This window comes from Lampetra fluviatilis, chromosome 3, assembly GCF_964198595.1.
Source record: "Lampetra fluviatilis chromosome 3, kcLamFluv1.1, whole genome shotgun sequence".
NCBI classification, from domain to species: Eukaryota; Metazoa; Chordata; class Hyperoartia; order Petromyzontiformes; family Petromyzontidae; genus Lampetra; species Lampetra fluviatilis.
The window spans coordinates 3641905-3659643 of NC_136277.1; the positions used below are offsets into that span (position 1 = coordinate 3641905).

Below are 17739 nucleotides of genomic sequence, written 5' to 3' on the forward strand. Positions count from 1 at the left end.
GAAAAAGGAATCGCGCTTGCTGGCCGCGGGGCTTACGGCGTGGTATCTGGCTATTTTTTTTTACGTAAACCGCACCGTTGGAGAGCCAAGCGCGTGACCACACACAAACCCACACGCAATTTTTCACTTTTATATAGAGATAGATAGATTTTAGCTGCCTCCGATTTGGATATTTCGGTTGTCAATCTCACAATAACCATTTAATATGTTTCACAATTTTGATTTCAAACGAAAAATGTTTGGTTGACTTATCCATTCAACCCTCTGGAGTGAATAATATGAGCATCACTTTGTGGGTCATCAGAAAGTGAGTGTTCTGCGGATCGACCTATTCCTATTGTAGAAATGTGGCTCTTCAACCACTAACACGGGACCACCAAAGGAGACATTCATCACCCAGCACCACTTTGAATATGGAGATAGACAATTACTTTGTGAGCATGCAGTATTTTTTTTCATGTACAAATAACAGCAAATCCAATCATAGCTTAATGTTAAACTATCATATTGAAAAAATCTTACATTCATATTTTTTTGTAAAATGTTTTTTTTTGTAAAATTGAAGTTGTGCATTTTTGTTCTGTACGTTATTTACTTTGCTGGACCTTGATTTAACATGTGATTGGCATGTCTTCCATTTTAAATCCATTGAACTTTTGACCGCATTATATACAGAAAACCACTTCAAGCAAAACTTATGGGGATGAGAGTATTTTCAGTTACGGGGATGTCTCGCATACTGAAAGTAATGCATAATTACCGACGTTTAACTACATTTACATGTAATAATAGCATGTTAGCCAATACTTAAAAACAAATAATGAATTATTTGCAATGTAATGTTTACAAATTAATAACACTTAAAATATTACAAGCACTATATAGGGTGTAATCCGAGTCACTTGCAGAGGAAGATGGTTTATTTTTAAACCCAAGGTAAAGGTTTTCACTTGTTTGAAGGGTCCTGTTTTACGTGTAAATAAATTTCAAAGAACAATTCTGAAAACAGCACGTGGATGAGCGTGGCATTCAAGTGCATGGGTTCAAATTCCCTACAACAGTGAAACACATGCTTTAGAATTGTTAATACACACACCGTCCTACTGCATGCAGCATATATAGTGTTTGAACAGTGTTCCGGTAAATTTGATTGTTAATTTATAAATGTGACTTTATTAATTATTTAATTATTTGGGTAGTCCGTGCGGCTGACCTCAAATACCAGCTTACAAGATCCTGGCATTGAAAAATTGTTCTATAATTGCACATGTATTCCCATCAGCAGTGTAGCAATGAATATGAGAATATTATAGTGATGCAGCAATAGGCATGTCCTGCTATTTTTTTTTATGAAATGCCTCCTGCATTACACTCCGTTGTGATGATGTGCCTAATAGTCATGTATGTCTCTTTCTTTCTCTTCCTTTGTAATCCATAAGCTGAATCACCTGACAAAATGGCAAATGATCAAGGTAAAACATCTATGGCTGTCTTGCCTTGAAACCTGTTTCATCTATGTTTCTGTATAATGTTGTATTTATTTTATGTGATATCATTTTGTAAAATCACTGGATCTATTATGGTATTGGGTACTACAGCTGTAAATATTATTTGTCCAAACCCTTTGAAGGTGTCATCACAAGAGTGCACACGCAGTGCTTGCTGTAATTACTCCGACTGTGAGAAAGTGTCGTCATTAAGGCAGCTTACAGTGTTGATGGATGAACTTCTACAGCTCCCCAGTATATATTTAATCTGGAATTACTCAAATGTAATTTTTCTAAAATATACATGAATTCAAACTACCAAACATGCACATATTTCCATAATTATAATTACAATATCCATTTAATGTGGTCAATTAAGTACATTTTACTTCCAAAGAAAATGTACATTTTACGTCTAAATACCAGTTTCTGGCTTGACAAAATAACAGTTGTCAATTATTTAGGACAACATATAATCCTTTAAGCAATACTATAATACTCTTTGGTTCTTTCAGTAAAGTCACGTAGGTATACATTTATTTTATTTTATATATGATTATATTTTTATTTTATATATAAAAATGTTTTACTTTATACCTACGTGACTTTACCAAAAGAACCAAAGAGTATGGATTCCTGCAGTCACGAAAGCTTCAAAGCAATACTATAATGTGCTATGACTTATTATCAACAGAGGTGGGACAAAGTCATTGTTATGCAAGTCCAAGTCGAGTCGCAAGTCATCAAATTCATGACTCGAGTCTGACTCGAGTCCAAGTCACATGACTCGAGTCCACATCTCATAGGTGGGACAAAGTCATTGTTATGCAAGTCCAAGTCGAGTCGCAAGTCATCAAATTCATGACTCGAGTCTGACTCGAGTCCAAGTCACATGACTCGAGTCCACACCTCTGATTATCAATGCAGTGAAACATAACATTTCCTTTATTTTTGTTGGCATTCTGACCACAAGTATTGTGGTTAATGCAAACATGATTAGCCGAGGTATGCTTAGCTCTGCGATCTTACATTTACTTGCAAATTCCATCTCTAGTCCCGCCCACTTACCCTTGGGTTGTACCCATTTCAAACCTATCTAACCTTTGGTTGCAGTAGCTCTCTCGCTACATTTCTTCCTGCCTCAGCAGTCCGCCTGCTGTATTTTTTCACCTGAAGACGATTGCTTGTGTTGCGATCGAAACGTCGTGATTTTTTATTTAATTTTACTATCTACGTGACTTTACTGAAAGACCCAAAGAGTACTTATTTTTAACTTGCATAGTAAAGTAATTGTATTTTTCATTTGCTATACAGCCAGATAATATGACAAATCGCTAACCTTAAACACCCAGTCGTTCATAAAAGTTGAAGGCAGTATAGTCACTGGCGGAGCCAGTGGGGGGGGGTGGCACGTGCCCCCCCAATGATCCGATCGAAATCCCTAATTTCGATCGGGTCATTGGGGTTTATTAGTAATAAATCAGCATTTTGCGACCCCCACTGCCACTGTGTAGCATATTATTATGTGCCAGGGACTCTATGAGATGATAGGGCAATAGTCTGAGTCCATAATTGTCAATAAGTAACGGCAAAGCAGTTATAAGTGACTCACAGAATTGTGCGCAGTTGCGTATACAGTACACGACTTCCCTGAAGGCATTATTCACCTTCAGCGAGCACGATGCCGATCACACGACGCGGTTCTAATTCGACCCTCGATCAATGGCTGTGCCATCGCTGCACACGCGTCGAATAAAAAGCAAGTGACAAGTCCTTACTCACTTAGAACTCCTATCATTTTTCATTGCTGGAGGGGTTGCCCCCCCTACCTGAAAATCCTGGCTCCGCCATTGAGTATAGTACTATAGTAATAGAGCAAGTGCAGAAACACTGAACCGGAGTTGATCGCTTGAAAGTATTTAGCGCGGGGCCCATAGCATATGCTACTTTTGCTACTAGGATAATCCGGCACTGCCTAGAGGATGCCCACTATGGAGATGGAGCAATGAAATCAGGCTCATGGCAGGTGTTATTACACGTCCTATAATTACTTAGCAGGATTGTAAGAGATGTAGATGTTGTAGCTTGGGAAAACCTTCATCCAGCAGTGGTTGATAATGGCAGATAATGACAATGGTCAAAATGTCGTTCAATACTATAATTAAATGCGCAGTCCTGTATGTGTGTTTGTATGTGTCTGTCAGAACATACAGTCCAGTAACTAAATGAACGCTTTGTGGTTTAAACGAGCATGCCAGGGATGTAATGACTAAAATTGCACTGCATTCGATTATCTATTCTATGACAGTCGAGTCCAATTATTGGTTTATGATAACTGTTCAGCAACCCAAGTATATGTATGTACCGACAAAGTGCGATATTATATTCTTTGGGTCTTTCGGTAAAGCCACGTAGATAGAAAAATAATGAAAAATAATCATACAAATTTTTTTTCTCGTTTCTCTATTTACGTGGCTTTACCGAAAGACCCAAAGAATATGAATTCCTGCAGCCACGAAAGCTTTAAGTTGCGATATTATAGTTTACAAGCTCTTAAATGGTGCTTGATTTATTGTGCAGGCGTCTGTATACAGGCAGACCTCTCTTCACGCTCAAAATGCATTGCTGGAGAAGTGAGCACTAATCGAATTGATGCTAAAAGGAGTCATTCTACCTTGATTTGAAGCTTTCCTGACTGCAGGAATTACTCTGGTTCTTTCGGTAAAGTCACGTAGAAATAAAATCAAATAAATAATAGAGTACGACGTTTCGATTGCAACACAAGCATTCGTCATCAGGTAGAACTAAATTTGAGAGAGAGACAAAACACAGACACGGAGACACACAGACAGACACACAAGCAGAGAGAGACAACACAGAGACACACAGAGATAGACACAACATAGACACACAGAGACCCAATTTCTCTGTGTCGTGGCCTTAAATAGAGAGAGAGAGAGGGGTGGGCAGAGAGAGAGGTAGGTCTGCTGGAGCAGAGAAATTAGCATATGTGGAAATCCACCCCGTGGCGGCAGGGGGAGAGAAAGAGCGATGGACCTATGAGAGCCTGGTAAATTTCCCTACCCATTCATCATACTCACTCAACATTACCCACTCATTGTCACTTTCATAACCGTTTATTTCATACATCATATTCATGTACTACCATCCTTCTCATCAACTCAACTCATCACACTATTTTGCTCTACAAATAGTAAATTATTTGTTCAACGCCTTGGTCAAGGTGTGAAATAAATTAAAATAAGATGAGATACAAGGCAGCAGTGGGAAAGAACGTTGGAGCTGCTGAGCTTTCAATCCAGTTCATACTCAGAGAAGAACTTCAGGAACTTAGTTATCTTAGTGATACCCTTAGCCTAAATTTCTGTGGTGAGGTTTTTTTTAGGTGGAGCCTGAGACTATTCTGGCCTCGTGAGTTCTCAGCTGGCTAAACGAATCGAGGCTTTAAAAAAAAAATCGTGAGCATAAATCGTGATAATCTAATCGCGAGGGGTCGGGTCTGGTTGGCTGAGAGTGCAAGTCACTCTCATGAGCTGAGCAAATGATGGTGGTGGGTGAATTTCCTCGGCCAGTTCTGCTTGTTCTCATTCCTCAGCACCTTGTACATTTTTTTCTTAATTTTTTTTAGCAAACCTTTTCTCCAGGACAGAGTGCTATTTCGAATCAATGTTCTATGAGTTTGTGCTAAGTGAGGTCTGCCTGTGTCTATGTACCTGTGTAGTGAACTTCATTTAGTGTATATGCAATTGTATTGTGTATCTTTGGCTTTGTTCATACCACACTATCATGGCATACCTCTTACAGCACTGGGAATGCGCTCTTGGTAAATGGAGCGCGATACAAAACAGCGCTAAAGAAGGTAATTTAAACATGGTCCCAATTAACATGCCTTACTGACTACAATTTGTTTTACCATGAGCGATATATGAGTGCCTCATTGGGGTATCGGTAATAACCTTAATAATGATACTTTACACATGAATCAAAACAATAATTTTTAATGATAATGACATAGAAAAATACAATAAGTTACGTACTCCACCTGTGCATTCATTTGGAGCTCGCGTAAGAGTAATTAATGCACGTTCCACGGCAAACGTTCAAGACTGGTGGATGGAGGCAGGCGCTGATTGGCTCGGTGACAATAATTGTGCTAATATAAGTGTACGCTGTTCTTGCTAGTTGAGCACACGGTTCAGGTAAAAGAAGGAGAGTCATGCACTGGAAATTTTAACCGTGCAGGAATTTTCCTCCAGGACAAAGAGGGTTATAAGGTAACACCGTTAATGCAATGTATATAATATTTTGTTTGTGTTTGTGTGTGTACCAGCTCAGGGCTCGTTCAGCCGTGTCTTTCCCAGGAGGGACAACAGGCCTGGAGACATGAACCAGGGTGACCGTACCTTTGGTGGTGGTGAGTTTCCCTTTCTGCACAATTATTTACTCTTGTTTAATTAAACCTTCCACATCAATTGTTGAGTGAAATACAATATGCCAGGATTCATTGCTAATAAAGTTTGAATAATGTGATTGTGTAGCCAGTATCTTGGTTTAGCAAGTTGGAATTTTTTTTACTTTTAAATGTGTTTTGGGTGGGGGATGAGGTAACCTGTCGGATTTTTTACAATAGTTCTGTCTGCATTACCGGTAACTGTATGGAAAAAAAGTAAAAAAACACATTACTAGATTGCATCACAAATAGAAATGTCCAGCAATGAGCAACAGTTTTGCCATTTTTATTGAGAAATAAGGGGAGCCGCTGTGGTGGAATGGTTGGCACATTGGACTTGCAATCCAGAGGCCACCGGATTAATTCCATCTTCTGGCATGACAGTTGAAGTAATGTTGCAAGTTTATTCAATCTCCCCAGTTAGTCAATGTGCAGGATACGTGTGGTGGGGTAAAACGTGGGTACGCCCACATCTTCCATGAAATCTGATCCACGTGGATGAGTCGGCTAAATACAGGCAGTCCTCGATTAACATCGGGATTGCGTTCCTGGAAATTGCGACTTGTAGCAAAATAATTTTTTACATAAGAATCAATGTAAATAGGGGAGGTTTAGGTTTAGATGAAATTTCCCATCACAATTAATAGGAAAACGAATAATAACACTGTCGTGATTAACTCTAGTTATCAGCAGAGAAAAGGTTAGGTTAACACTCATCTGTAGTCTGAAAAATTGTCGGCTGCCACTGTGTCTGCACTCACCGCCTCACCTATCATTCTAATGTTGTGCAGGTAGCTGCGTTGTTTAAACCTCTCAAACCACCTTGATCAAACCACCTTTAATTCCTCAAACACAAACGTTGTGCCTTTGCCTGGATCACCAGTAAACTCAGAGGAAAGTGGTGCTGATTTTAATATTCAGTCCCCAGTGATAAAAGGCACGACATATTCTAGAATACCTTTTAACTGATCAAACGAATGCAACCCTATCATGTAGTGACTTCGGCTGTCGCACCATTTATATGTTTGCGCATGCCAACCAGTGCATTCATTACTAATATTCCATTGGAAATTATTACCAGTTCCTGATTCTTGGAACTGGCCATTGATTTTCCTCTTCTTGGTTCTTTCGGTAAAGTCACGTAGAAGGGAAGTAATAAAATAATAAAAATAAAACATAATAAAACAATTCTCACGACGTTTCGGCCACAACGCCAGCAGCCATCCTCAGGCGAAGAATGAAACACCCCAAGCTTGGAGCGTATATTTAAGCTGGGTTAGAGGGGGGGGAGGTGGGAAGAAGAGCGCCTAAACAAAATAATTTGCATATCAAGAGGAATTCAGCATATGGAAAATGCGTAGGAGGTGGGCGGGGGGGGTTCCAAATCAATACTATGCCCGTGCATTATGCAGGATTAGCAGCATCAAAGGGGGGGGGGAAGGGGGGGAGCATTAACAAAGGAAAGGAATGTTAATAGTATGTAGCTGTAGTTACTAAACAACCACGTAAAAAACTACAGTATAAACTGCATGACAAACTAAAGTATAAACTACATAGCATCATCAGTAAACTTACTATACTCTACAATAAGCTGAGTTACTAACAGTAAGTAATACATGAAAAATTCTACGTTGTAAAAAATTATATAATATGCTTCCATCTAAACTTTATTCTCTTACATCACACGCGTCTATACCGTACTATATACTTCCATAGGCAAAACCAACATTAAATTACATACTGTATTGCTATAAACCACCCTATACCTTATACATTTTTAATATAACACTATGTATTATTCTACCCACCCTAATGTGTATCAAAATGGTTTATTACGTCCTTCCAGTGATTGCTAAGCCAGAATCCATCTTCTCGGTTAAATTTGTCTCTGTGTTTGTAAATGTGGATCGCCTCATGTACGAATCTCTCATGATAGCCAGATGGCTTGCAGAGAACCTCTGTCTTGGAGAAGTCAATGTCATGTGAGCCCACTGAGTTGTAACAGTGATCTGCCACGGCTGAGGTGTTTGTCCTACAGTGTTTCAGGTCAGCTTTATGTTCACGGATGCGGTCCGAGACATGTCGTTTGGTTTCCCCAATGTAACTGCTACCACAGAGGCAACTTAGTTTGTAGACACCAGGGTACTGTATGTCTGGAACCACATCTTTTACAGACGGTACCAGATCACGGATTTTATGTACTGTGTTGAATCGGACCTGGATCTTGTGTTTAATCAGGATTTTGGAGATCTTTTTTGTGACCCCAGCAATGTAGGGTAAGGTGATGGTCTTGCCCTACATTGCTGGGGTCACAAAAAAGATCTCCAAAATCCTGATTAAACACAAGATCCAGGTCCGATTCAACACAGTACATAAAATCCGTGATCTGGTACCGTCTGTAAAAGATGTGGTTCCAGACATACAGTACCCTGGTGTCTACAAACTAAGTTGCCTCTGTGGTAGCAGTTACATTGGGGAAACCAAACGACATGTCTCGGTCCGCATCCGTGAACATAAAGCTGACCTGAAACACTGTAGGACAAACACCTCAGCCGTGGCAGATCACTGTTACAACTCAGTGGGCTCACATGACATTGACTTCTCCAAGACAGAGGTTCTCTGCAAGCCATCTGGCTATCATGAGAGATTCGTACATGAGGCGATCCACATTTACAAACACAGAGACAATTTTAACCGAGAAGATGGATTCTGGCTTAGCAATCACTGGAAGGACGTAATAAACCATTTTGATACACATTAGGGTGGGTAGAATAATACATAGTGTTATATTAAAAATGTATAAGGTATAGGGTGGTTTATAGCAATACAGTATGTAATTTAATGTTGGTTTTGCCTATGGAAGTATATAGTACGGTATAGACGCGTGTGATGTAAGAGAATAAAGTTTAGATGGAAGCATATTATATAATTTTTTACAACGTAGAATTTTTCATGTATTACTTACTGTTAGTAACTCAGCTTATTGTAGAGTATAGTAAGTTTACTGATGATGCTATGTAGTTTATACTTTAGTTTGTCATGCAGTTTATACTGTAGTTTTTTACGTGGTTGTTTAGTAACTACAGCTACATACTATTAACATTCCTTTCCTTTGTTAATGCTCCCCCCCTTCCCCCCCCCCTTTGATGCTGCTAATCCTGCATAATGCACGGGCATAGTATTGATTTGGAACCCCCCCCGCCCACCTCCTACGCATTTTCCATATGCTGAATTCCTCTTGATATGCAAATTATTTTGTTTAGGCGCTCTTCTTCCCACCTCCCCCCCCTCTAACCCAGCTTAAATATACGCTCCAAGCTTGGGGTGTTTCATTCTTCGCCTGAGGATGGCTGCTTGCGTTGTGGCCGAAACGTCGTGAGAATTGTTTTATTATGTTTTATTTTTATTATTTTATTACTTCCCTTCTACGTGACTTTACCGAAAGAACCAAGAAGATGAATCCCTGCAGTCACGAAAGCTTTAAATCGAAATTTGGCCATTGATTGTGAAATGCTGTCCAGTATATTTGTTATCGTTTAAACCGACTAACTTCTGTGACTTAGATAAATGTTGTACTTTGAGTTATATTGAGCTGTTGTACATGTAGAGCATAAGTACTAAGTATGTCTCATCACTGTATAGTGAGACCAAAACAATAGTCTCAAGGATCCTTCATGTATGTTTAAAGGTAGTCTTCATCTGGCTTTTTAACATCCGTTGGCAACAATCCATCCATACTGCTTCCTGTTATCGAGCTTTTTCTGCCACCTGTGAATCTTCAGACAAGAGGTCTGTGCATAGTGAATATATAGATATTGCCTTTCTCTTTCTAAATGTATTTCAGATCACGAACATGCAAAACAGACATTTCATATCCCTCATCACTTCCCTTGCCCCCCCCACCCTCATCCACTCTTTTCCACCATAAACAATTGGCTCCATCCCTCTTCATACACATTCCTCTCTTCCACATGCCCCTTCTGCTCTGGCCTTCTCCCACTATTTCTTCTCAAACGTTTTGCTCATTCGGTCATACATTCTGTCTACCCCTTCCTCTCTCTCTCTCATGCCCGTTCCTTTCCTCTCTTCGTCACTGGCCCTCCTCTGCCTTCACCCCAACATCTTCATTTGTGTTGAGTTGTCCTTCACCCTCGCCTCCGATTAGCACGTTTGGCTATGTACGGTGCAGCAGAAGTTCAGCATACACCATTCCTGGCAATTACTGTCCAATTTATCTTCTTTGTTTTATACATTTTTGGAACGCCTTGTTCATAATCGGCTCGCACGCCACATTTCTTCGCATTCCCTTTAGCCCCAATTTTAATTTGGTCTTTGTCCACTTCATTCCACCGAACCAGCCAGAACCATCTGGCCAATTCCTTCCATGCCGGTCTTTCTGCCCTTCTTCTTATTCTTCTTTGACCTTTCCTTCACCTTTTGACACTTTTGATCACCCCACTCTTCTTTCCACGCTCTCCGACCTCGACAGCTCCAGCACTTCCCTCTCCTTGCTTAAACCTCATATTCTCACACATCTTCAGTCTCCTTCAATCACTACATTCCCCCCTGCCCCAGCTTAGTGTCGGTGTTCCGCAGGGGGTCAGATCTGGGTCCCTCACTGTTTTCTCTCTATTTCGCCTCGTGAATCTATTATCTACTTGTTCTGTTTTCCTCAATATTTCCTTGCTGAGACCCAAATCTTCTTCTCCTTTCCCTCTTTTACCCCTGACCGTACGTCTCGCATTTTCTCCTGTCTGGTTGCCATCGAATAATGGATGGAACTTCACTTTCTCTCTCTCAATCCTTCAAAAACATCCATCATTTTCGTTCCAGCCTTTTGCTCTCCCCCTCCCGTTCCCACCATCTCCTCTCCTTTCTCCCTCACCTCTGTTTCCTCTGCCATCAACCGCGGTGTCACCTTTGACTCTTCCCTCACTTTTTATCCCCATGTCCACTACTAATCACATCTGCCCCTTTTGTATATTCAACATCAGGAAAATCTGCCTACTTATTTCATATTCTGCCACCAAACCCCTGGTTTATGCTCTGATCTTTACCCATTCGGACGACTGTAATTCTCTTCTTGGCCTCCCTGCTGATGATCTTACTCACCTTCAACAAATAAAACATTCCTCGGCACAGGTTGTTCTTAATCTCCCCTTTAATTCTCACACTTCCCCTCTGCTTGACCTTCACAAGCTTCCCATTTACTCCCACTGCCTTTTTAAATACACTAGTCTCGTCTTTAAATCTCTCCCGTGACCTTGCCCCACCTTATCTTGTCTCTCTCAACATCTTCTGTGTCCCATCTCCTCTTCTTTCCCAATCTTCTATTTCTGTCCCTCCTCCTACCTGTGCGCAATCTTTTTTCCACGCCTTCTTTCTCCTTGCACCCCTCCACTGGAACAAACTTCCCCTGTAAATTAAGCAGTCCCCCTATCTTATAGGTTACCTCCATTCCATTGCCCATGCCTCCATTTCTTCCCACCCATCCCCTACACTTTCCTAACCCCTTTGTACCCTCTATCCTGGTCGCCCATTCATCATCTCTTGCATGCTCCTGCTATCTAAATAATTGTTGCTTTTACCTTTTATTATGTTACGCGCTTTGAACAATGGCACTGTATAAAATAAGGTAAGAAGATGAACTCACTCGGTAAAGCACATCCATGATGTTAAGGACTTACTTGACTTATGTCTTTTATTTATGATATGAGTAATGCAGGGCATACGTATTTGGCAGACAACGTGATTATACACGAGCATATTTATGTACACAGCATAATTGTGTATAGGCCTGTGTACAGGTGGTCATGCATATGCATACAATGACAACCAACCCATCAGAGCTGTAGATCGTATAAGTGTATGCCACATATCTTCCACATGAGATATGACATAGTAAGCCAGAGTACCCCAAAACACAATGATGTTTTGTTTCTCATCTGCAGAATCAGAAACTGTATTTATCATGGAAGATTCTGATGAGCTATGAAGCTCTAGTTCACAGATGATGTCCAGTAGTTCACAGATGTCCAGTAGACGTCTGTGAACTGCTAGACATCCCTGATGGCCATAGAGTAATTTCCCAATTTTGCCTTAGCATGCCCATATTTTTCTGGGTAGTATCGCCTTCATTAATGTTACGTTACGAGCAAAACTGATTTTAAATATATTTTCTGTAACATAAGATTGCCTAACATTAGATGATGAGAATAATTTAATTGAGTGCCATCAAACCATAAGTTCTGCATTTATATTCCATTTCTCTTGAGCATTCATTCTACGGATCAGTGGGAATATAATGATATAAAATTGAGAATCATAATATTAGTACACTTATGGAATGTGAGATTAACACGTATTTGCACATCCATTTATTCGTCGTATTTTGTAAGTCTAAGTAACCACAAATCATGAATACAAATTATACTACATCAAAAGCTTTTGCAATGTGAAGGTAAACTGTAATGCTTCAATAGCCATTACAATTTTATTCCTCGTGTATTTTTCCATTCTCAATTGACATTTAATATGTTGAAGTAATATTGCATTTATTTTAGTGCTGTTTCACGTGGCAGTTATCATTTTTTTTTACATATCACAATAGAGTTGATTATCGATTATTCGGCAGGCGGTTATCCGGCTTCCAACATTATCCGGTGGTCCAGGGCCTATCTGGAAAAACCGTAAAAACCACTCTGAAGGCTGTACCAGTCCGGCGAGTGGCAAAAGAAGAGTAGCTGTGCTTGATTTCAGTGTCAAATATGATATACAGTACATTATACACTACATAGAACTTAAACAATGAAGATACGGCATGTATATACATTTTTCATGACTAATACCTACAGTAATAAGAGAAAATATTCACTACGATCCAGCGAAAAGTGCATGTAATTCCGCATTCTCCGATGCACTGGTCTAAAGGCTGCATCAGTCCAGCGATCGTCAAACACATATTCTTGGTTCTTTCGGTAAAGTCACATAGAAGGGAAATAATAAAGTAATAAAAATAAAACATAATAAAATAAAATTCTCACGACGTTTCGGCCACAGCGTCCTAGGGCGCTGCTTTTCCGACAGAAAGAACCAAGAATATGAATCCCTGCAATCACGAAAGCTTTAAATCGTCAAACACATGTTGATAAAACATTGGAGTGGTAAGTACGGTACTGTAACTTTTTACAGGAGGATATTTATCTTTGTTTATTTTTATGTTGATTCATGCGAATTTCATACAGTATACACAAAAACATGTACACAACACCTAAAAACATGTTATACAAGAATGTGAAAAAATAAGATCTTTGAAGTTATGATGTGATTATCCGGCGTTTTTGAAAATCCGGCACCCCCTTCCCCCCTGAAGCCGCCGGATAATGGATGAACGACTGTATATAATTTGTATTGTGCTGTGAAATACGGAAGTTTTTTTTATAACAATTCTCTCATCTTGAAAATGGTTCCCTGCTGGGGTACCTCGTGATGTGTGACTAAGCGGTGGCCTTAGGCTGTGCATACCAAACAGTTGGCAGTAATTCGTCGCTACATGCAGCACTTCCGTCTGCCCATCTGCTCGGTCAACCAATTTATCTGCTGATAGACATAGTTGCATTTTTTTTTATTATGCTTAATATAGCTTGAAAGCATTGATTTATTTTTTGAGTTGCCTATTACAGCTGGATCAAGCAGTATTTAGTTTAGGTTATAAGCATGACCATCATGCCACAGCATGGCGCCATGGTGGCGAGATGTTAAATACCTCGCCTGGTTTACAGGAGTTTGAATGTTCCCCCTGTGGTCATGTGGATTTTTCTCCGGGTCCTCCAGTTTTTGTCTGCCATAAATTTCCACGTGATAAGCCACTTCATTGAGCTCTCATTTGTGGCCAGGGCACTTCTAAAAAAAGCTCTATAGCTCAGTGGGCCTTACCTGGTAAAATAAAAAAAATAGTTAAATAAAAATGTTTTAAAACCAGATTAGTCATCTTCTTGGTTCTTTCGGTAAAGTCACGTAGAAGGGAAGTAATAAAATAATAAAAATAAAATTATTCTCACGACGTTTCGGCCACAGCGCAAGTAACCGTCCTCAGGTGAAAACCAGACGCTGTCGCCTCGACGGACCTGGTTTTCACCTGAGGACAGCTACTTGCGTTGTGGCCGAAACGTCGTGAGAATAATTTTATTATGTTTTATTTTTATTATTTTATTAATTCCCTTCTACGTGACTTTACCGAAAGAACCAAGAAGATGAATCCCTGCAGTCACGAAAGCTTTAAATCGAAATTCAGATTAGTCATTTTATGAAATAGTAGTTCATGAAGCAGTATGCACAATTGTAATAAACACATGTCAGAGAAAATTACCAATGTTTTGTTTAAATAATAATAAAAGTAATTCACTTAGTTGATTCTTGAAATTATAATGAATTCAAGAAACTTTGTGAATGGCTCTGCTTGGTGTGTAGTCAATTTCTTAGGACAGATTGTTTCTGTGTCAGTGTAAATATTTGTACAGGCAATCCTCGACTTATGAACTCCAGACTTATGAACACCCGCACTTACTAACGAGATTCCATGTCTAACACGTCGACTTTCGCGAACAATATTATTCATAATAAACGTTTTGGGTTAAACCCAAATACGTTTATTATGGAGATTCCATGTCTTATTCTTTTTTAAACATTGACGTAAAACGCGAATTCGCACTTGCAAACTGAACCACGGAACTATTTTGTTTAGCGGAGCGATCCTCCTCAGCATTCGCACAGGGCGTGAGAGTGTGTGCATGTGCATGTGTGTATGTGCGCGTGCACAGTCAACCCATAGCAGCTGAGTCTGTCCGATGACCTCCGGCCAGAGAGCGTTCAACACTTCACGTCAAGGCCAAACATGCTCAAAATGTCCCCCCCCAATATATTGCTATAAAATAGATGTATTTTATATGATTGTGGTTTATGGTTGTACTTTATGAATTCCTAATCTCTGGCATGACATTCAATTAAACAAGAAAAGATAAGAAAAAACATAGCAATGGAATACAATACACTATTTGACATTTTTGTAAAAAAAAAATCTATCCTATGTGTTCGTGAATTTTTTAATATTTTAGGAAGGAAATGGCAGGAAATTCGTTTTCAAATTTGGATAGATTTTTTTCTGGGGGGGGGGGGTCCCCAGACCCCCTGGAAGATTTGGTCCCCCCCAAAGTTTACATAGCTTGGCACAAGCAGCGTGCTGATGTCACTGCCCCTTGGTGGCAAATGGTGAGTGTGCGTACACGCACACTCAGTCCCAAATGTATACCTAGGGGCCGTCCATAAATGACGTCACCTACCTGGGGGGGGGGGGGGTCAGACATTTGTGACGATGTGTGACGAGGGGGGTGGGTTGAGAAATGTAACGTCACATCAAAATGCGCAACTTTAAATAAATATAGACAACACGTTCTACTTCATTAAATAGACGTTTTAATAAATGTTTTCTCCTACAACATCAGAGTGCAGCGCCACATTAAATACGCACTACAATGACAATAGTTTAAAGCGATTTGAAGCATGTATTATTTTCAAAATGTAAATATGTTTTGGGGGGGGGGGGGGCAGAGCTTTGTGACGTCATATTTGAGGGGGGTCTGACTTTTTGTGACGCCGTGTGACGAGGGGGGGGGTCAATAATCCTCCAAAATCGAGTGACATCATTTATGGACGGCGCCCTAGTGCAGTGTGGAAATATTGCCACTCGGGAGACGAAGGAGTTTGGGCGTGGTGCTGGCCACCCCCCACCCCCTTGCGTGGCATAAGTGCTCGCTAACAGCACTTGCCCCAATAATAACAAGTAAACCCGTAAAAACAAAGTTTTTCACTCTAAATCCTTTGTATGCGTGGCGGCTAGAGTCCTCTCGTCCTCTGGCTTGAGATGGCTGCCACCTATGGGTCAGATGATTGTCTGCCAGTATTAAGCAATTGGTAATTAAATATTTAATTTGTTTTCCCTAAACAGTGTAAAATTTTGGAAATTATTTTTCACGAAAATTAATTGTCACACACAACGAGTCTGTGTGGGAAATGTCAGCTCGATTGGATCACGGGAAGTGGGTTAAAAAACGAGCGAAAGATTTGCACGGTCCTAAGCAAGCAAGCAAGCACGCAAGCAAGCACGCAAGCACGCAAGCAAGCAAGCGAACTTAATATAAAGGATTTAAAAATAAAACACAATAAAATAATTCTCACGACGTTTCGGCCACAACGCAAGCAGCCGTCTTCAGGTGGAGAACAGGTCTGTCGACAGACCTGTTCTCCACGTTGTGGCCGAAACGTCGTGAGAATTATTTTATTATGTTTTATTTTTATTATTTTCCTTCTACGTGACTTTACCGAAAGAACCAAGAAGATGAATCCCTGCAGTCACGAAAGCTTTAAATCGAAACTTGCCCCAATAGTCTGTAATGACTATACGGGGATATCTGTCTTTCTGGGGAGCGGTAATGCAATGGTTAGCGCGCTGTGCTCCCAATCCGGCAACCCGAGTTTGATTCCCGCTCACGACAAACACCAATAACGATGATCTGAATAGGTCCTGGGCTTCCTCTGAGTTAACTCAGCCTCAAATGAGTACCTTCTGCAGTGTGTAAACATCACCACAGGGGAGACAAAGGCGGTCGGATGTGGTGTCGGCCACCCACCGTGCTTCATAGCTGCTCGCTAACAACACTTGCCTCAACAGTCTGTTAAAAGCCAGTCTTTACAGTGGGTGGTTATCGCACATTGCTATGAAACCAGCGACCCGAGTCCGATTCCATGTGAATGAAGCTTGACTATGTATGTATGTTGAACTTCTTTCGCACCGTACGTAGCCAACCATGCTAATCAGAGGTCAAGTTGCTATCACGCGGATTTAGCCGATGAAATATTGCCCATATTGATATACTGGGCTACCCCGTGGCCCATCAGCACTTGGCCTAACAGTCGGTTAAGGCTATAGGGGGGATCTTTGTCGTTGGGGTGTGTGTGTGCGTGCCCTATGTGTGTGCAATTGTGGTGACTCATTGCGCCCTTCCGCAAGCAAGCCAACATCAGGACTCTAGGTAAGTGAAAATAAGACAGATTATTTTTTCTATTCGTGTTCCTCTATTTATGTTTTATTTGATATTCAGTATTTATTACAGTATTACATGCACATATACAATATTTATTATTTATTAGTTTAATAATGCTTCCCTTTTTTGTTGATCCGTAACACATTTCATAACACAAATTGTATGGACATTTAAATACAGTACATTATTGTGTTTTGACTTACGAACCATTCGACTTATGGGCGGCCCCAGGAACAAATTATGGTCATTAGTCGAGGACTGTTCGTCCTCAGATAAAACCATTGCAAACAATCAGAAACATATTTTCCTTACTGCCTTTTACAGACCCTGTCTGACCTCTTTATGTGGCTGTCACACAATTAAGCCTGTGATCCCCCTAACACATTTACAACACTGTACTCCCAGTATGTACATTTACAGTAATTACATTTACAGTCAATACACTATTGCAATTGCTAAATTGTCTTACAGTACAGTACTGACATGAGCTCAAATGTCAAAAAGAGCTATGGTGTGTAAATGACCATTTAAGTATGTTTTCTCTGAATAATGCACTGCCTATTGTATATCCCTTTTGTAGAAATAATATACTTTTACATTTTTTTCGTGTGGTGTTAGAATTATATTGTAGATTCTCACATTTTGTTGTCATTACTCACATTGTGCCTTTAAGCTTTACTTT

At 40.1% G+C, this 17739-nt stretch overlaps 1 protein-coding gene across 4 annotated transcripts in view; it reads left to right on the top strand.

The window, feature by feature from the left end:
* Window positions 1–17739, top strand: part of LOC144951695 (neogenin-like) — a 225504-nt gene that overhangs the window by 172985 nt on the left and 34780 nt on the right. For 3 of the 4 annotated variants that reach the window (XM_078882001.1, XM_078882029.1, XM_078882009.1), the window contains exons 21-22: window positions 1440–1472; window positions 5839–5922. In XM_078882001.1, the coding sequence (XP_078738127.1) occupies window positions 1440–1472; window positions 5839–5922 (117 nt within the window). The remainder of the gene's footprint in view (window positions 1–1439; window positions 1473–5838; window positions 5923–17739) is intronic. The other variant, XM_078882019.1, reaches the window with a different exon arrangement.